This window comes from Rhinichthys klamathensis, unplaced genomic scaffold (assembly GCF_029890125.1).
Source record: "Rhinichthys klamathensis goyatoka isolate OS25496 unplaced genomic scaffold, OSU_Roscu_1.1 h1tg000046l_1, whole genome shotgun sequence".
In the NCBI taxonomy this organism is placed as follows: Eukaryota; Metazoa; Chordata; class Actinopteri; order Cypriniformes; family Leuciscidae; genus Rhinichthys; species Rhinichthys klamathensis.
Genome location: NW_026606593.1, coordinates 375,767 through 396,413, shown reverse-complemented (window position 1 = coordinate 396,413; position 20,647 = coordinate 375,767). Strand labels below are relative to the sequence as shown.

The 20,647-nt window shown below is 36.8% G+C and overlaps 2 protein-coding genes and 1 non-coding gene across 5 annotated transcripts; 1 reads left to right on the top strand and 2 right to left on the bottom strand.

The window, feature by feature from the left end:
* The first annotated feature begins 1,599 nt into the window (after window positions 1-1,599).
* pex12 (peroxisomal biogenesis factor 12) lies at window positions 1,600-5,836 on the top strand. Its single transcript, XM_056247303.1, has 3 exons — window positions 1,600-1,841; window positions 2,774-3,309; window positions 5,405-5,836. Exons 1-3 carry the CDS (start codon window positions 1,716-1,718, stop codon window positions 5,793-5,795), a joined length of 1,053 nt encoding a protein of 350 aa, XP_056103278.1. The 5' UTR covers window positions 1,600-1,715; the 3' UTR covers window positions 5,796-5,836.
* Window positions 5,837-8,697: 2,861 nt separating this feature from the next.
* Window positions 8,698-8,792, bottom strand: LOC130082555 (Z30 small nucleolar RNA). Its single transcript, XR_008806784.1, has one exon. It is a non-coding gene; the product is annotated as a Z30 small nucleolar RNA (small nucleolar RNA).
* A 4,314-nt stretch (window positions 8,793-13,106) lies between these two features.
* On the bottom strand, window positions 13,107-19,603 carry orai2 (ORAI calcium release-activated calcium modulator 2). Of its 3 annotated transcripts, none has more exons than XM_056247304.1 (4): window positions 19,443-19,602; window positions 17,777-17,822; window positions 16,990-17,225; window positions 13,107-14,030 (listed from the first exon to the last, which is right to left on the bottom strand). In XM_056247304.1, exons 2-4 carry the CDS (start codon window positions 17,811-17,813, stop codon window positions 13,455-13,457), a joined length of 849 nt encoding a protein of 282 aa, XP_056103279.1. In that variant the 5' UTR covers window positions 17,814-17,822; window positions 19,443-19,602; the 3' UTR covers window positions 13,107-13,454. The 3 variants fall into 3 exon arrangements, with proteins under 3 accessions (XP_056103279.1, XP_056103280.1, XP_056103281.1); XM_056247305.1 differs by having other exon boundaries at window positions 19,454-19,602; XM_056247306.1 differs by lacking the exon at window positions 17,777-17,822 and having other exon boundaries at window positions 19,443-19,603.
* Between the last annotated feature and the right edge of the window lie 1,044 nt (window positions 19,604-20,647).

The window sequence follows — 20,647 nt, the reverse complement described above, 5'->3', positions numbered from 1 at the left end:
TTTTATTGTCCATTTCATTGCTTGCTTATTCTACTTGAAAATAAATAATTTCATAATTTTAGTCGGGGGGGCAGTTTGAATTGGAATTTATTCAATGTGCAGCAGATGCCCACCAACTTTTATCTTTAAAGAGCCTAAAATCACTCATATACACTGATCAGCAACAAAATGAAAACTTCCGGTCTAATATTATGTCCCCTCTGATGCGTCAAGGCATGGCCTCTGAACGAGTTCTGTGGTATCCGGCACCAACAGATCCTTTAAAGGCAGGGTAGGAGATTTGTTCCAGAAACATTTTTTGTTATACATGGCTGAAAGTCTCTTCACATCCTGATAGTAATCAATCACTAAGTTAAGTGGTCTAGATATATTTATATGTATATATCTTGTCTGTGGAAGGCATAGGACCATTAAATGTTTTGCCAATCCTTGCATTCAGACAGCATGCAATAATACGATGTCCTACCTGCCTGTCAACATATGTATTTGCATACCTCCGCGCACCTGCTTGCTGCGCAGACATCACACGTCATCAGCGTGTTTCATGCTACACAGATTAAGACAGACGTCAGTCACCGAGCACCACAACCGAAACAGCAGCTGCCTTGAACCAAAACAACCAGCTTATGCTGCGTTCACGCCACTACTGTTAATTGGAAGAGATGGAAAGCTGTGACTTGCTAGCCTCTCCGAAAATGACCTGCAAGTTGTGTGGTGTATTATTTATAATAATAATAATAATATATAAATCATATATAGCCTTTATATATTATTGCATTTTGTATATATACATAAATATTTGTAAAGGAAAATATTATTATAATGTATTATAAATATTAAAATATATAGTTTTATTGCACTGGTTAATGTTGCAAGGACAATATTTTTTTAATATAAATGTAATTCTTTACATTTTATTCTATGGCTTTGTTTTTGAGTTAATGGACCAAAATAAATATGAATATAAATTAGGGTTTACAAAGAGCCCATATTTCCGGTAACACTTTACAATAAGGTTTCGTTAACTAACATGAACTAACCATGAGCAATGCATTTGTTACAGTATTTATGAATCTTTTTTAATGGTAGTTAATAGAAATACAGCTGTTCATTGTTTGTTCATGTGACTTCACAGTGCATTAACTAATGTTAACAAATACATAATTTGATTTTGATAATGTATTAGTAAATGTTTAAATTAACATTAACAAAGATTAATAAATGCCACAGAAGTGCAGTTCCTTATTGTAAAGTTTTGTGCATATATAATATTTCCCAGTATTAACTACGATACAATGGCACTTTTATCTTTAAGAATGAACATGCATCATTGTTTCAAGCATTGTTTTTGATGTTTCACGATCTGACGTTATTCCATTTAAAATTTTATTTTGAAAAGTAGTTTTCTGGATAGATTTAGAGTCCAGTGGCCGAAAGAACAAATAGAATCCCATTTTTTAAACCTCATCCTCCTCTCACTCCATCACAGAAGGTGGCAGTATGAAGCTGTTTGTTGGCTTAGAAGCCTCCAGTGAGCACACAGAAGAATACCGACAGTCACAGGAAAACGCATTGACAGTTGAATCCTGCACAGTACTTTTCTTCCCAAATAGTCTTGTGTGATGTAATACTATTAAAAAACTTTTAGGACTAATAAAACACTTTTAAGAACACATTATTGTTGTCTGAACTGTCAAAGTTCACATCCAGGTGTGATGGCAGAGCGAGGAGCGCATTTGACCACAGCGGCTCCCGCTGAAGACAGGCCGTCTGTGTTTGAGGTTTTAGCGCAGGACTCACTGATGGCCGCTGTCAAACCTGCATTACTGCATGCTGTCAAGGTATGCTTACGAATTTAAAACACCTTGTACTGCATTTGCTACCGTTTGACAAACATTGGTACCTGGCTGACATTATGATGATGGTGTTCCATCTAAACATCTATCCTTGGCTCGTGCTCAAACACCGGACAGATTTTCAAGTTGTTTACATTAAGAACTTGAGCTAAATTGTGTGAGAAATTGAATACTAGCAGTATATAATATGTATACTGTGTGTACTGTATACATAACAACCTCTAGTATACTGTAGTATATGTTCTGGGACTTAATTCAGCTCATTTGAATATCAAGACCTATTTTTTCCATGATTTGCAGCATAAAAAACACTGTGCTTGTAACCTATATCCCACAATGCAGTGCGTTCAACTTGACCTTTCATTTCCAGTGTGAAGAATGAACTAGATGTATTATAAACTGTCCTTTATCTGCCTGAAGCATTTTACACAACTGCATTTTAAAACACAAAATAGCCATTTTATTTTGTGAAATTTGGCACAGGTCAGGGGTTTTCAATCTTTTAGATGCCACACAGACCCCCAATTATGGTCTTCTCCATGCCATGGACCCCCATGATATAATTGAAAATCCATCTATTCTATAGGCATATAGTTTCTTGTATAAAGACCCAATTTATATACTGTAAAAAAAAATAGTATTATAAATATGTCTAAAATATGTTTTAGAAAATATTTAGTTTCAACTCATTATAGTTATGTACGATTAGATTTATTATTTATTTATTCATTTATTTTAACATTTTCTTTAAATGTTTCCGTGCATCCCAGTTTGAAAACCCTGTCATAGGCTAGTCCTTTTTGAGCATACTTATTGTGTTACATATTCAAAAAAAAGTATAAAACTGTACTTTACAGTATTGTTACCTGTGCTGGCATTGAATGCTCCTGATGTAAAAACCCTGCCATTGTCCACAGATCCTTGCTACATCCAACCCTGCTCGCTATGGATGTCTATGGAGGAGGTTTGATGAGATTTATGCTACCCTGGATATGTTATTGCAGCATCATTTCCTTTCCCGCACCAGCGCCTCATTCTCAGAGAACTTCTATGGCCTGAAGCGTGTAGGAGCAGACGGGACACGTGCTGCCCATCTAGGGCTCCTGCGCAGACAGCACTGGCGCTCCTTGCTCCTCCTGGCCCTCCTTCCTTACCTGCACACCAAACTGGACAAAGTCCTGGCTCGACAGAGAGACGAAGACGATTTCTCGATCCGCTTGCCGCAGTCCTTCATGCAGAAGTTGTACAGGGCTTTTTTAGCTGCGTACCCCTTTGTGTGCATGGCCTGGGATGGCTGGGTCTTTTGCCAACAGCTTTTGTATGTTTTTGGCAAAACACGGACACATTCTCCGCTTCTGTGGCTGGCAGGGGTTAAACTCTCATATCTCACGGCCAATGACATCCACAGCCTGGATCTCAAGCCATCAGGCCCGGCACTGAGCCCCAGCCAAAGGTGAGTTTATAATGTGTTTATTTTGAGTTTATTTGTCTATTTTGGCTGGGTAATATTGACACAAATTTCACAATTCTAAAGATACAGTATACTTACTGAAAGGCATCATAACTCGTGTTATCGCTCAATTGATTATTTAATGTATGTTTAAAATATCTTTCATGAAAATGACAGCAACTGTGTATATTATATTATATTTATTTCAATAACGAATTAGAGTAAAAACATAAGTTAATGCTAAAACTGCCTATTGTTCAGTTTACATGTTTTCATACAATGTGTTGAGTGTTGATTATTATATCTAAAAAATAAATAGCATCTGAATTTAGGCTAAATGTATAGGCTCTGTTGTTAACCTTTAATGTTATAGTAATGTGCGGGCTCCCTGTATAGTTTACAGCATTAGCAGATCTTTTTTTTTATCCTTTCGAAACGTTTAATTGTAATTGAATTAATTTAAAGACAAAGACACAATTTTTTCATTAAACCACTGTTAAAAAATAAATAAAAAAAGAGCAATTTTAGCTTTCTAAACCCCACCGAACCGAAACGAGACGTCAAAACCGTGGGAACTGTACCGAACCGTCAAGTTTCGTGTATCGTTACACCCCTATTCGATATAGATTAATTTGGATATATATAATAAGGTATAGCCAGTACATGGCAAATTTTCTCAAGAAAAAAAATCTCTCAACTAATGCTATAAATAAACTATTAAGGGAATCAGTTGGTAGCTACATTCCTAAAATATTACCACACCAGCAATTTTTGATAATTTTCACAAAATTTTTTTAATCAACATTTGAATGTGGGTAATTTTCATTAAAAGAAAGCAAAATTTTGTCCAAAAAAAAACAAAAATCATGTTTTTGTCAAAGACAACAATCCATATTATCGGATTCAGAACGATGATCAAAACAGACCATCAACACCCCTAATGCTGGCACAGTCCTATAGCTTGTCCTGGGTCGACATTTCATTCAGTAACATTAGGGAGTTTTGATTTATATGCTGTTTAATGTTGAGGATCGCATTATTTTACACATGCTATTGCTCGTTTCTATTTCTTTTTCGCCTGTATTTTTGGAGATTCTGTACTTTTTCAGAAGATGCATCATAGCGCCCCCTACTGTATAACAGTGAAAACATGGAACGACGGGAAATTTAGTTAATAGCGGGAAAGAGTTTTTGTATACAACCACTTAACCCATTTAGGCCTAAAACACCTGCTAAAAAAGGCCTTTTTTACATCACAGATGTGTGATCCGGTTTTAATTACACACAATGACGTTTTTATAATTATAAATTTATAATACTAACTTTATTATTACGTTTCTACTCCACTTTGTTTTTAAAAGGTGGCTGTCATAAAAACGGTTTTATTCAAATGTATATTAAATATTGAAGAGCAGTTAAAAAAAAAAGTAATGAATATTTATTATGCTGCAAATATTTGGCAAAATGCTCGTCTCTAGAGTTCTGACTAATGAGTTTGTGGACACCAACCAAATGGCTTTTCTGAAGTAAATGTAACATTAGGTAAATTGATTACATGAGACATGATTCATTTGAGTAAGTTGAACTGTTATCTTTCAACATAACTTCTGATGTTCAGTTGTTTATTTCGTGCTGTAACTGGTAAAGCGGATCATGTGCCGCCAGTTAGTGCTGCTTGAACTGAGGCGCTACAGTGATGTCACTCCACATTAAAGAGCGCCAAAATGATATTTATTGTTTGAATTTTGTTATGAAACAGTCTCAGATTTCAAATTCTGTCCATTTTATATCAAAAATAACAACGCTCATTGCGATTTATTGGATGGCAGGCGCGCTACAATGTTCATTCATCAACTGAGAACAGCATAGACTAAAAAGATCAATTCATGGGATTTAAGAATCAAAACTTGTTCATAAAAATAAAAATCGATTAAAATTGAGAAATCAATTTTCTTTTTTTTACACAGCCCTAGAAAAAAAAATCCCATAAAGATGAAAGAATCAGCAAGATTTTTCTTATTACATTGTGACATTATTTTTTCGAGGTTTACTAAAATAAAAAGACGCTTAATCATAACAAAAATATCTTGATTTTCAGCTTTGTTGAGAAATGTCAGCGTCTGGCCTCTACAGCAGTTGGCGGTGTGGCTGTATCTCTTTCAACCAGCCTTTCGATGGGAGTGTTTTTCCTGCAGTTCCTGGAGTGGTGGTATTCATCCGAGAACCAGAGCACGGTTAAGTCCTTGACCTCCCTTCCGACCCCTCCGCCACCTCTCCACCTCCACAGCCAGGAGACGTCACTCACACACATCAAAGTCTGCCCGCTCTGCAGGAAAGTGCGCACCAATGACACTGCCCTCGCCACTTCAGGCTACGTGTTTTGTTACAAGTGTATATATGTGTATGTCAAAGCCAACCAGAGGTGTCCCCTCACCGGCTACCCTTCAGGACTGCAGCACCTCATTAAAATATACTCACCCGATGGATAGACTGCTCAAATACGGAAAAAATACAAATGTTTTTCAAGATGCCTTAAATGCTAATTTGTCTGATTTTACATAATTATTGCACAGTGTTAAAGTGAACGTTTTGCTAATTGTTATCCCAGGGAAAACTAAAATGTAAGATTTATTTTTATGTGGTGGTTATTATGGTCTACTAATTTCTGAAATGTGTAAATATTAAATTTGTACAGATATAATCCCTGCTGATCATCATTGCTGACTCTTATTTACAGTCGCAGTGCAAAGGAAGTAGTATTAGATATTTCCTTTCGTATTGTGGTGTACACACAATGGATGTATAGGAAAAGAAAACAAATAATGTAGGAGATTTGGTTCAATGCATTGGTTGGTTTTTGAGATGTGGGCATTGTACTCAAGTGGAAGCAGATGAACAAACGTGAGCTAGCAGGGTGGGATTTAAGTAGACTTTTGGGCCGTTTACAACTAAAAATGGAAAACTTTTTATGCGTTTTGGCCGTTCATTTACACCACAACAGCATTCGAGAGCCTGAAAATGCAAACTTTTGAAAACATGTTTCAAAGTGCAATTTTTTTTTTAAAACAATACCGTTTTGCTTTACGTGTAAACTACAAAACCATGAATTTGTAGAAACGGTGACGTCATGCGCATGCATATTACGTGTTCAGTCTATAGGCGCGTGGTGATGCTTTACAAAGTGGCATCGCCAACTACTGGCCTGGCAAGAATAATACAGCAGCGTTTAAAACGTTTCCGCGGATCCGTGTGAACAGGGATTGTTTTGACAACGTCGTCTGTATATGAAAAACAAAGGAAAAACGTTTTTAGTGCATTGTTGTCGTGTAAACGTACCCTAAATGATTACCTGAATAGTTAATCAGAGAGTTGTTTTTATAATGGTCCATTTTGATTAAATGTTACGAGGTCAAGAACAATTTTTAAAAATGAAACATACACAGACGAATTTAGTAGTCGCAATAAGTCAATGAAAACTGAATTTTCATGTCATGCTGACTTTTATTCATGTATTTTTTTCAATCATATATTAATTCTTTGATTTTTAGAATAGTAATTCAAACCATTTGTTTACTGAACCCAAACAGTTTTAGAAGAGCACAGGACAGTATCTGATACTGATGACAGCTGATCAAACTAATTCAGATCATTTGATGCTATTTTCACATAGTTCCATTCAAATTGAATGGCTTCGTTCATTTTAGCAGAGCATTTCATATATAGCAACAAGTTAGAGCTTATGCTGAAATATAGTGTCTGCCATCTGTTTCAGCTTAGTGACAGCAAATATGTAATGCCTACAGTACAGTTACAGTACAGCTGACTAAAACACAGAATAACCAACACTCATACCAAGGGGCCCCAAACTAAACAACTTATTTTATATAAAGTCTTAACGGCTGAATAACAAAGAAACCATTTTGAAAATGGTTCAGTGGAACACACACACAAAAAAAAACTTATTTGAAAACAGCCCTTTAGGTTGCTAAATAAAACTTCAAGGCATGAATAGTGTATTTGAAGTGTTTAATACACTGCAAACCCCAATAAAACCCAAATTTTTTAAGTTAAGAAATTCAAAGTTTAAGTAAGCAGAACTGACATATTTTTATTTTGTATTTGTACATTTGAATTGTTCTTAACTTGAAATGTTTGAGTACACTAATTCTAAATTCACTAATTTTAACTTAAAATTTCATGTAATCTCAATGTGAACACTTTTATTAGTATAAACTTAGCTAGCTTTAACAAGCTAGTTTGCTAACATACTATTTTGTTAACATCTTAACAATAGTATGCTATACAGTAACAATTGCAGCAATATAAAGGTTTTATTTGCTCTCAAATCAAGCTCATGCACCACTTGTCATCACCATGATGGTAACTATCCTAAAACCAACATTAACAGAAATTCTTCTAAATTAGCATAACGAAACATTAATCATTACTAAATCACCCGCTTAACATTAATCTTGCACAAAAAACCATTGTATTACACTTAATTTTAGCATTTACTCTCCCTTTCGAGTGCCATCGGCAAAGCATGCTGGGAAATATACATCCCAGCCGTTTCAGTTAAACTTAAGTTCGTCTAAATTAAAATAAATAATTTCATATAAAACTCAAAACAATGAAACAGTTCAGTTTACTTAAAATATATGCATTCTGTGAACTTGAAAGAAAAAGAAAGTGCTAAATACTCATAAAAGTTAATTTGACTGAACTAATTAGTTTAATTTAAGTTTTTCCTACTCAAACCAATTAAGTATTTTGAGCGTTAGGGTTTACAGTGTAGATAATCGGTTTTGAACATCCCAAGTGCAAGAGTTCACTCAGTCAGTAACCAAAGGCATAGCCTACTCAATGAAGCACCACAATGATCAATTGTTTTATAATGTGGCCAGAATCAAAACCAGCTAGCTCCACCACAAATCACATAATTTGATGCAAAAGAATGTGAAAAACAGAAAGTCCAAGCCTGTCCAACCCATTAAACATGAAAGTACCACACAATCATTTAAGACATTTCTCCTTAGGCCTATAGAACATTTTTGGCATAAAGAAGTCCTTAAAATTTTAACCTAGAACCCCATTTGAACAGTTTGGGACAAGCGCTCTGTGCTGATTCCATAAGAGTGATTAAACCAGAGCTTTTAAAGAACTGGTAATGATATCCCAGGTCTAAAAATAGGGCCAAGGGGAAACCCAGACTCAAAGAGTTTACCACTCCCTGAAACCTCCTTTCATGAAAGACCACTGCATTTTCCTCATTACAGAACTTGTGCCACCAGTTAAGACAGAAAGACAAGAAAAGGGTTCTCGTTTTATTGGTTCCAACCTTTGTAATGCAAACTGGGTCTCTGCTTAAAGAACGACCTACAAACACGAGAACAGCTCAGAGAGAAGATTAAACTCAATCAGATCTTGGTCAATGATGCCAAGGGCAGCAATACCAAGTCAGACATGTTCTTTCACTCATCATCGCTGCAGGATCTTCGCGATCGCTACATGGTCTTTTTCAAAAATTTATCAGAACCAATAAACATACCAAAGTCTGAAACTAACCTGAAAAACACGGACTTGAGCTCGGGCCTTGTGTCTTTTTGCAGCGACTCGCGCATGACACGTCATTCTAAAAACGCGGCACTCAATTTCAACTTTTAAAAAACGCGTTATTATTCGCCTTTTGTCGTTCCACTGACGTCTCGACCGTCTCGCCGTTTTAACAACAAAAACGCGTAAACATAGGCTTGTTTCTTTATAGAAATTAGTCATAAGTCAAATAGGCTACTTGCCTGGTTGGCACTGCACATTTGAATTTGTTCTAAAGCTTTAAAGACCGTGGACGTCTGTCTGAAACTGGTTTCCTACAACAGCATCTTCAAGCAAACCCCGCTGTTTGTCAAGCCAATGACTGATTAGACAACACGGTAACTGTTTTTGCCTTTCAACCTTTATAGTTTGTCTAGTGGCTATAAGGCCTTTAACTGCACACCTGTTGTCACTTCATCATCATTAGCCTGTGGCACAAGACAGCTTCACTTGAATTTCCAATCAAGCCCAAGGGATCACTATTAATTTAGAGAACTAATTAATGTCACTGAGTTCAGAAGACAACCTGAGTTCAGGTTGAAACAGGTTGGTTGTTCTCAAACAATTGGCTGCTAATTCATTTGATTAAAAGTCGCTTGTGACTAATCGAAAACAGCCATAATAAAACTAGATATGAGAGCAGTGTTTTTCCAACACTTCAGCCCTTATTAAATGAATCAAATGTCAATTTTTGTAGCCTCATGACAGAACATGGACTTTAATGTGAGGAGGCTCAGGAGGGTTTCCATAGATTGGCTATGTGTGCAATGCAAAACTAAAACATAATAAATTGTTCTTTATTGGTTTCATGAAGAACTTTTAACATTCACAGAATCTTTCCATTGCACAAAAGGTTCTTTATACTGGAAATTGTTCTTCAGATAATCAATTTTCTTTACTCTATAAGAGAAAAACTGAGAGCTGTTGCCTGAAAGGTTCTTTGAGGAACCAAAAATGGTTCTGCATCACTTAAGAAGTAAGTGGATTCTTTGGAGTCTTTATTTTTAAGAGTGTACAGTGCAGCTGAACTATTATATAAAAAAAATCGTATTTCTTAACAGTCTAATTAAATTAGTCAAAAAAGATTCTGTGGTAAATATTACTTCCAGTGCATTTGTCCAGTGCATTTGTCATCTGATAACATTGCATTGTGGGAAACATTTCGCTTAAAGTATGTTATCTGAGTGTTCTGTGCATGTAGAATGCTAAAGAAAATACACAGTATCCGTGTAACACATACTTTGTAATGCAGAAACACTCTATTCCAAATACAGATATTAAATCTTTTGCTATTGGTAATACCGGTAATACAATCATTAATTATTACAATATCCTTATTTTGGATATTAATGTGATTTTTGTTGTTGTTGCTGATGTATGTTCTTTTAAATGTTTGTGCAGAAGGTTGGCTATATAAGACTTTTAGAATTTATATGCATTATAACTAGACCCATGCTTTAATCTCATTTGAAATGCTTTTCTCAGCCAGCGTGTCACCTTATCATCGACTGCAGCCTTGGTTCATGTGCGCCTGCCAGTCACAGCTGTGAAACCTGACCATTCACTCGCGGTTAGTGAAAGCCAAGGCAGATACTAATGACCAGGATTAGTCTAATGCAGCACTACATGAATCTCACACAAACATGCCCGGGCCATATTTCAGCACAAAGTCAAAATAACAGGCATTATATTTTACATTAAAAAAAGGTAACAATGCATGGGATTAATTTTCTTTTCATTTTGCATAGTGACAACATTTGTAAGCCAATTAAGCACATTTCCCAATCAAGCCAAATTATTATAATTTCCATTTTTCTTACTCTAATAGTAACTTTCCCACTGAACTAGGGTAAAATTAAAAAAAAAAAAAAATCACTGTAATGATGTTTTTAACTAAAAGGTAGAACAAATACAATACTACAATAATGCAATTTTAATAAGATATTAGTTTAGTCCCAAATTACACACTTATGCACTATGTACACAACCGTGCAGTGTATGAATTTAAGGTTATTTGGTCCCTCAACATCAGAGTCTGATAGCCCCTCCGCTACGTAACTAAAGCTGCGACAGTTGAGTGCATGAACTGTCCAACATGCCACTCATCGGCTGCATCCAAAATCACATCCTTCCTTACTATAGTAGCCGAAAAACAGTATGTGACAAAAGTAGTATGTCCGAATTCACAGTACTCATAAAAGAGTAGGCAAAAAGTATACCCAGATGACCTACTTCTGGCAAGATTCTGAAGTGTGCATACGATGGACACTACTATCCATGAGGCCACGGGAGAGGATTTATGAATGGCAGTAAAGTGACGTAATTGACGCCGGTAGTTCACATGATAATGACAGCATTGCGAATGTAGTACATCTAGATTACATTCATAACTTATACTAAATAGAACTTTTTTCTTTAGCATCCGTGAAGTAATTATCCAAAATAAGTACCTACTCAATTCGGACGCAGGCTTAGTTTTTTTTCCGTTTATTGAGTTTGTCATCCAGGTATTTAAAGTATTTAAAGTGCACTTTTTCTATTAGGAACCTGCCACTCGCACTAAATACAAAACAGCATAGTGCACAAATTGGGACGCACCTATTGTTTTCTACTAATGAAATTGAGATTTTAGTGACATGACCCAGACATTTTCACATTCACCCTTTGTCTGCTGATTCAGTCATTCCAAACTAAATAATTTTTAAAAAAGCAGTTTTTTTCTTGAATAGATCGCTGAGGCATGCCAAATTTCCATTGGACACAGAAATGACAATGTTTTGAAGTAAACAAAATAGGCTGTTTATTTGACATAAATTAACATACAAGTACAGACAGAGTGTGAAAGGACATGCTCAACATAACATTTCGATAATAGTCGGCTACATGTTCTGGATGCAAAATACGTTTCACACTAGATATTCACTTGAGTTTCTTGTTTCTCTACTGATAGTGTGGCACAATGCAACAAAAGTATCAAAAATGATACAAAAAATATTTTTACACACACACACCAAAGCTAAGTGCTTTTTAAAGCCCCTTCAAGCAGAGTACACAATTTTGGTCAAGTTCCCTTGTTTGAGCAACTGTGACAAGAGTAGCGGTTCACTATGCTTACCGTAATTACAGAGTCGACTCATGAACATACTATTAAATTAAATTAATGCTTCAGGCATAAAACAAAGCAGCAAACTATAACTCTGCCTCCTGAAAGAACTACAGCAGTTGAAATCAGTCTGCATACTGCAAACAAACCAGACACATCATTTCCATGGACTACAGTACAAGTTTAGTTATTTAAGGCAGGCAGAAATTGGTCCGACTTCTTCCCCCCTGGAATGTTTTCCTCAAATTGACTCGTTACATTATTTTTGAGCCTGACGACAGGACTGCCAACTCGGTTCACATTAAACGGTTTCAGCTCGGCCAGTGATGCAAGCCCCTTTGTCTCAAGTATTTTATAACTAACTGTCCCCATTAAAAGTAATTTCTTGGAGCGAATCATCTTTGAGTGCGATTACAGTCATCGACAGTGTAAACTTCTAGTAGCCCACAGGAATAACATTCAGCTGGACTCGTGTGAAATATGGATAATAACTCCATCTTTGTGCTTGACAAGTGACAGTGCATTACACATGCAAAAGCTTCAATGAAATACAAGCGCACACTGTGCATGGCTAATGCGTCTAGATTTCACACCCAAGCTAAAAATACTGCACTACATATAGGTCTAGTTATGAGCGATACTTCTGTAACAGCTTTAAAACTAATCATTTTTTGCCATGACAATTCTGCAGGCTGGAAAATTACAGTATTACACATCCACTATTAAACTATGTGGTGCATCACTTTTAAAGGCATGAACAGTCAGTCATCATTTACTCACCCTCATATCGTTCCAAACCCGTATGACTTTCTTTCCTCTGCTAAAACAGTGTCTTTGCGTTTTTTTTGGTCCATGTTTGGACATAAACATTGAAACACTCTTCAAAATATCTTCTTTTGTGTTCTGAAGAAGAAAGAAAGTCAAACCGGTATGGAACAACATGAGGGTGAGTAAATGATGACCGAATGTTCATTTTTGGCTGGACAATCACTTTAAACTGAAGCCCAAACAAGCACGTACATTGCAAACGCTGGATATTTTAGTCAATGATACTCTGGCAGTGACTCTGATCAATAATGGATCCAAGACCAAATCATTTGGTCTCACTATCGATCCAGGATGGCATGGCAAAAGGAAGAGAAGTAGGCAAATGATATTAAAGAAAGCCACTCTGCGATATTCACTTAGTGTATTTAGAGGCATAGAAACAGAAAATGGCACTTAAAGTGACCTTAAGCCTAAAGAAATATAAATAAATAGCCCTTCTGTTTGAAATCTTGTAAACGTGCGCCTTTGTTTCTGAAAATCTTCCCCAGTTCCTACACGAGTAATCCTTTCACCAGGCAAAAAGGCATTTCCTCTAAGAATAAGATAAGCCCGAAAGACTCAAGGAGTTTTGATGTGCTTGAAAGCTTAAAGAGTCTAGCAATGGAGCGAAAAGCATCCCTAGATCTCACACCGATTGCAAGCCTCGCTCATGGCCGTCCAGCTGCACCTTGATTTTGTGCAGCTCCTCGATCTCCTGATGGTGCCGCTCAGTTTTGTGTCGCACTAGCGAACGGTAGAAGTGAATGGTGAACACCACAAAGATCAATCCAACCGGCACCATGATGATGGTGGAGGCCAAGGCCGCCTGCCAGCCACTGTGGCCGGGCTGACCCGCAGGAGAGCTACAGTTCTGCTGCTTAAGGACTGCCTGGATTGACGCGGATTGCGCACCAGAGTCTACCGGCAAGAACTTAATCCAGCAGAGGAGCACCACCTCTGCCAGGAACAGAATGATCCCTAGAGCGGTGGAAAAGCCCCAGGCCAGCTCAATGTAGTGGTGCATCCTCTCGTGGGGAGACTCGGAGACGGAGTTGAGATTGTGGATGTTGCTGACGGCTTCCACGTTGGGTAGGATACAGGTGCTGATGAGGAGGGCGAACAGGTGGACGGCCACCAGCACTGTGGTACAAACGCTGAAGGCAATGAGCAGGAAACGTGGGTAGTTGTACTGCATCTCCAGCTGAACCTCCACCATGGCCACCTGGTCATGACCACATTAAGAAATTATAGTGGCTGTCATAAACGATAACTGAATTGAAAGCAGCTTTTATTTGATATAAACTTAAAGACATCAAAAGTAAAAATCCCGTTCGATTTTTTTTTTAATGATAAAAAAATATAAAAATGCATATGATTTCTGAAGGATCATCTGACACTGAAGACTGGAGTAATGATGCTGAAAATTCAGCTTTGCATCAAAGGAATAAATTACATTTCAAAATATATTCAAACAGAAAACATATTTGACAATATTACTGTTTTTACTGTGTTTTGATCAAATAAATGCAGCCTTGGTGAGCAGAAGAGACTTCTTTCAAAAACATTAATACAAGTCAGTGTCATTTTAAAGCTGCAGTCCGTATCTTTTCCTCTTTGTCGCCATCTCTCTGTTCGAAATCTGTAACTGCAGTGATTCGCGGAATTATCATCTTTACGTGGGTTGTAAATCGGCATGAAACAGCGCGGATGAACACAGTGTTTTGAGGCGAGTGCTGCTGTCAGTCACCGCGCTGTGTGGATACTGTCATACAGAATCACAGATTCACTTTTTGAAAGTTTGACCAACATAAGAATTTTCATAAGAAAATGTCTTCTGAACAAGTAACATCCATTTTTGTTCTGACCAACTAAGGGGGGAAAAGCATTCGACATGATAAGCTTCGTTAGATTTAATCAACGCGATTTACAGCAACCGTGCAAATTATAGCCTACTTTGTTCTCAAATTGTTCATGTTAACAACATCAGCATTGCGTGACTAATGTTAAATGTAATGTGTTTTATGGTTAGCAGCTACCTGCGTAGTTCAGAATTCATATTCTCCATAATAGCAAAACGAGAAAGGCACAACAAAGGAAACTCCATAACTGTGTGAATTAAGAAAACGTACTGTTACACGATTGAACTATTGAAATGTCTTACTTGTTCAGCAGAAAAAAGCCGTCTCTTCTTCCGTTTTGAACCCCTTCAAAACACGGAGTTCACGCACTTTTCAAAAGCCCCGCCGATGTTTAAATCCTTGTGTTCGCATGAGACGATTTCTTTCTCTTTCTCTAGCCACCTTAAATCCGAAGTATGAAGTCTTTTGGGTTTTATAACTGCTGAATCTCCAGTTGACACTGATGATTGTTGTTTGGATCTTTCTGGATGCCATAAGTTTAATTATGTAAAGTGCTGCGAGAAAAGCCTATACATCTAAACATCTCGTCACGCGCAGTATAGCCGGCTAGCCGAAACTCCTTCTTTATGTGTACGGGTGTGACGTAATGACGCAAAGACATGCTCGAATTTCCCGCGGAAACCCACCAGTACCACTGGAATTAAAATCATTATTACAAGCTAACCGTTTTGAATCTAGCTATGGCAAGCAGATAGTTTTGACCACTGGCAGAATACGTTTTTTTTTAATATAATTATTTTGGATTATTTTTAACTTAAAAAAAGTTACAGACTGGAGCTTTAAATAAAATAAATTAGCTGAATTCCCAACAAAAAAAACTACACTACCCATAATCCTGATGAAAAATCCACAAATACCGTGCAACAGTGCCCACCCTTTTTCCCAGCTACGTTGGTTCTAGAAGTATTTTTTTCCAATCATTTCTCCCATAGGGATTTAAAAAAAGTCTTTGTTAAAGCGTTCAAAGCCATGAACCAAGTCAACTCACTATGAGGTGATTCACAACATTACAAACTTTGATTTGGAGCAAAAAAGGATTTAAAAATCTGACGGAAATATAAAAAGGTACAAGACTGTGAACTAAACGGCTTTAGTGAGGAAAAGAACTACAATCCCATGAAGCATTGTGAACACCACAATCAAATCAAAAACGATGGAGAAATAAACAACTATTCATTTTAAAATGTTGATAATGTATATAAAAACAATATATTTAAAGTTTATTGCAAAACATGCACATATTGAAGTATTTTGAGAGTGTAATCAGCATAATGGGTAATGTAGTTTTTCATCACAAATTCACCTGTTAAACACGATTATTTGAAAACTAAGTTGAAATAATGGAGGCTGACGTCTTCAACGGACGCAAATACCATCGATTAACAACATTGTAGCTCACTGTAAGATTGTCTTTAAAGGTTTAGAAGTTATCGTTAAAAAATAATTTTCCTATGGAGAAAATGAATAGAGTTTTTAACTCCAGAACCCGACTGTTGCACTCTATTAGAGAAGATGTTGTTACTACGGTAGCTCAACAAATACTGCCCACTCCCATGAATCATTGCAAACAATGCAGTCAAGTCGGTCAGATTACACTTTCTTTGTGTGTCAGAAAATTAGTTTTATATCTACATCAATAACAAAACAAATCACATATAATGATTCTGTTTTGTCCTTAAATAAAATAAAAATGGATAGAATTATAATAATTGAACTAGCTACAGTCTTGTCTTTTCACTTTTGCTTGCTTCAAATCAAAGTGTATAATGATGCGATTCATCTCAGAGTTAGTTGCTTTCATAACTCTTTACTGAAGAATGTTTGAAATCCCTATGGAGATAATGAATGTGAAAAATACATCCGGTCATGTGGGTGTTCACTGTTATGATCTATTTTGGCCAAAAGTGGTTCAAAGTTTCACAGGACAATGTTTCAGACAATCTCCAAACCATCTAATGTTTCTAAGAAATTCAACAGCACGCAAGCTTAACAAAACAAGTCTCATAGGCTGCGTCCGTAAGCTGAAAAATGCTGCCTTCGGAGGAACCAACTTTATACTATCGTGGTAATTAAATATTCGCTTAGTTATCGCCAAAGCTCACTCTATTTTGCTGTAGGTCATTAAAACGTTACGCTGCCTCAGTCAGAAGTCTGTCCCAAATCAGATTCGTGAGGTATTTTCCTGATCGGGCAGTGAGGTAACAAGTCAGCTGCCAAGAGCCACACACATTTGAAGGATCACACAGAGCGTCATATACTGACCATGGCAAAGCCAGACAGCAGGGCTGAGGTTCGGCTGGAGGCCTTGAGCTTCGCCCTGCTGAGGTAGAGTTTTCTCCACGAGAGAGCCTGGACCGAGTGATGATTAGAGGTGACCAGCTCCAGATAACTGCGGCGAACCCAGTCCCTGTAGTCCATGCCACCACCATCCTGCAGCCGGTCGGAGCCCCCGGGAGCGGGGGAGCCCATTGGCACGTTGAGCTCACTGCTCATATTAGCTGTGAATAATCGTTTAATCACAATGTCATATAGCCTATTGTATACACCTTATTTTTAATGTAAGAGCATGTGTGGCCATTTGTAACGTGAGTGTGTGAGGCTTCCCGTTATTCTGCTTGAGATTACAAACTGGCATTTGTTGTCATTAAATTTATTTGCATAAACATAAAAACACTGGTTTGACGTGCAAACATTTTTACTGTCAACTGCAATTTGTTTTTTCTTCTAGTAATAGCTGCTTATGAATTGTAAGTCTCACACATTCACAGAAAAAGGCTTACTTCTGCATTGGAAACAATAGACTACAAGATTAAAACGAACACTCAAATAAGTAACAAAAAGGTACCAGATATATGTGGCATATACCGGACATGATACAATAGAAATGTCATGATTTCTGTTAATTTTTCAGGATATGCATCACGATAGTTTGACGGTATTTTTTTAAGAACCTTATAAATACCATGAGATATAAATATGGTAATCATTCAGATATCTGTGTGATATAATGATCAGATGGCAAAAATTATTTTATAAATCTGAAACATACCTGATTGACCTTGCCCTGCTTTAGGACTGGTTTTCATTGCACGTCTCTAGTAAAAAAAAAGAAAATGAACATGTTACAGAATAAAACAAAAAGAATTAGTAAATGTTAAGTGAAAATAAATAATATTAAAACCGAAACTGAAATTCTTTGTCCCTGAAGGAAAAACTGGACTGTATTTATCTTGAACTCTGAAATTGAAATATGGTGCTGTAGTATTCAGTTACAGTGCTCTTCAAATCATCATATAAACAAGAAAAATAAAAAATAAAACCAAGTTAAATATGTAACAATAAAATTACATTGTGAGCCAATAAAAAGAATATATTATTATTTATAACATTACACAGACTTAATACCTACCGGTAATCTAAAAAAACATGCATATAAGATTTCTTAAAACTGGTTTATCTGTAAACTGTACTACCAGACACCAGCAACTCCTACTTTGTATGTAGATCTGATATCTTTTTCATTCCCTGACAGCTCACATGATAGGCTAACTCCAGAACTATCTTTTCCTCATAATCCTCACTGGCATCCGCACTATTATTGCACTGCAAGCTGTTACAGTTCGTCTATATCGCACCGTTTTCTACTACAGCCTGGTAAAATAAAGATATCCTTCCTGATTCACTCCATACAAGTCTAGGGCTGTAGCTAATGGAGCGGAAACATTACTGGGGAACCACAACATGTTCTATAAGTTATTTTAAAAATGGTTAACCATCTGAATAGAGGTTTGCTCTTAATTTACTGTGGTTATTAAAAATAAGGCCGAAGCCACCTAGTGATACGCCAATGATTTGTATCAATAAAAATATAAAACCAAGTATAAAAGCACCATAAGAGAATAACAAGAATATTGGGATAGTTCACCCAAAAATGAAAATGTTGTCATTACTTACTCACTCTCATGTTGTTCCAAACCTGGTTGAGCTTCTGTTGAACACAAAAGAATATATTTTGTAGTATGTTGGTAACCAGACAGTTGATGGACCCCATTGACTTCCATAGTAGGAATAGTAAAAATAAAAAAAGACTCTGGGAGTCAATGGGGTCCACCAACTGTCTGGTTACCAACATACTACAAAATATCTTCTTTTGTGTTCAACAGAAGAAACTCATACAGGTTTGGAACAACATGAGGGTGAGTAAATGACAAAATTCTCATTTTGGGGTGAGCTATCCCTTTAAGATATGCCAACTTAATTTAACACAGGAAGCAGACACATTTAAAAAGCTTTTTGGACGTTTGCAATTATAGTCTAAGTTCCACATTATTTTGTAAGGATCTGGTGCTCATATCAGATCATACAGTGGAGCCACAAAACATTGTATATGCTTTCCACATACCTCGATATTCTAAAAGAGCAAGTGGTTATTTTTTAAAGATGAAAGTAGCTGCGTTGTGTTGGTTATTTAAATGAGCGCCACGTCATACGCATCCGCTTGGGACAAAAATATGTGTTAGTGAACAGTCTCGGTCTAAACTAAACATAAGCGTCTACCAGAGGTTATTTTGCAAACCGGAGCTATACACAATGAACGCCAGGCCACAGATGTGTTTCTCACCACGCACAACTTCCTTTCCTGACCACTGAAGCACACAATGAGAAAGCATCACAGATCAAACATGCACAGCTGTACTGAAGTCATCAATACTCACATCCAAATCACATTTGCTGCCAGTCACTTTTTGTGTTCACATCCACATGAGGGCCGATTGAAAGTGAATACTGAAGAGAAACGGACGTTGACAGCTATAGCTGCTGGACATCCTTATCCGATCAAGCGATGTCCGATTACTGGACGAATCGTTCTTTTGAGTCGGATCTTCGGTTGAACAAAATGGGTTCACGTAATATTCACGAATCGGATTGAATCAGTCTGAGCGGTTCTCGAGTCAGCGATTCATTGAACTGAGAATCGTCTCCGCCATAAACATAATATGACTCACAATGAGCCGAATAGCAAAAATATTACTAATAAAATCTACTGGAAATATGTTTATTACTTTACTGTATGAGTTTTATCAACACACATAGAAAATAGTTCGCTTCAATAAATACCTTAACATTTATTAATAAAATGTATTAATAACTACCTTAATATAATTTATTAAAGCTGGAAAAAAAAAGTATTCAGCCAAGGGATGTAAAATAATTGTACTACTGTTTAATGTACAGATAGGTCTATATATTGAGGTTCTAAAATACTTTTTGAGCTGAAGCTTGGCTGAGAAAACTGAAGAGGACACATGAAATGCCAATATTTTTAATATCTCTTCCTGAAGAGGACACATGGAATACCATACAATAAAGTACATATAACTTTATATTGTATGGAAACGTTATGACAAGCCAATTCTGAATCAGTTGCTTGAAAGATTCGAAAGAACCGGTTCGCGGAGACGATTCAGACTTAAGTCACGTGATCTCTACTAAGTATATCACGTGATGAGGGTGTGCCTGTTCTATCCCAGCTGGAAGTTTTGTTTTTACGTCGCAATAATAATAATAAAAAAATGTTCTTTTTTGTTTAATTGAATGCATTTTGCTAACTTCTGCCATTTTCAAACCCTCTCTCTCCTGAGCCGTGGTTTTATCTGCAAAGGCGGGATTTTTTCCAAAGACGCCAAACACCCGATGTCCCGAAAGCGCAAAATGAGTGACAGACAAAAAGCGTTCTCTGATTGGCCAGTTCAGTACATGGTCCCGCGCCTTACTACTCCTTGTGCTGTTCAGAGCCTTGCGCTTAGGTAGGCGTTTTCTAAAGACCAACTATTTTAGTGATACCCATCTAAAAATAGATTATTTTCTCTAGCTGACAGCACAGTTAGATTTTAAATAGTACACTCTGTAGTAATTCCGC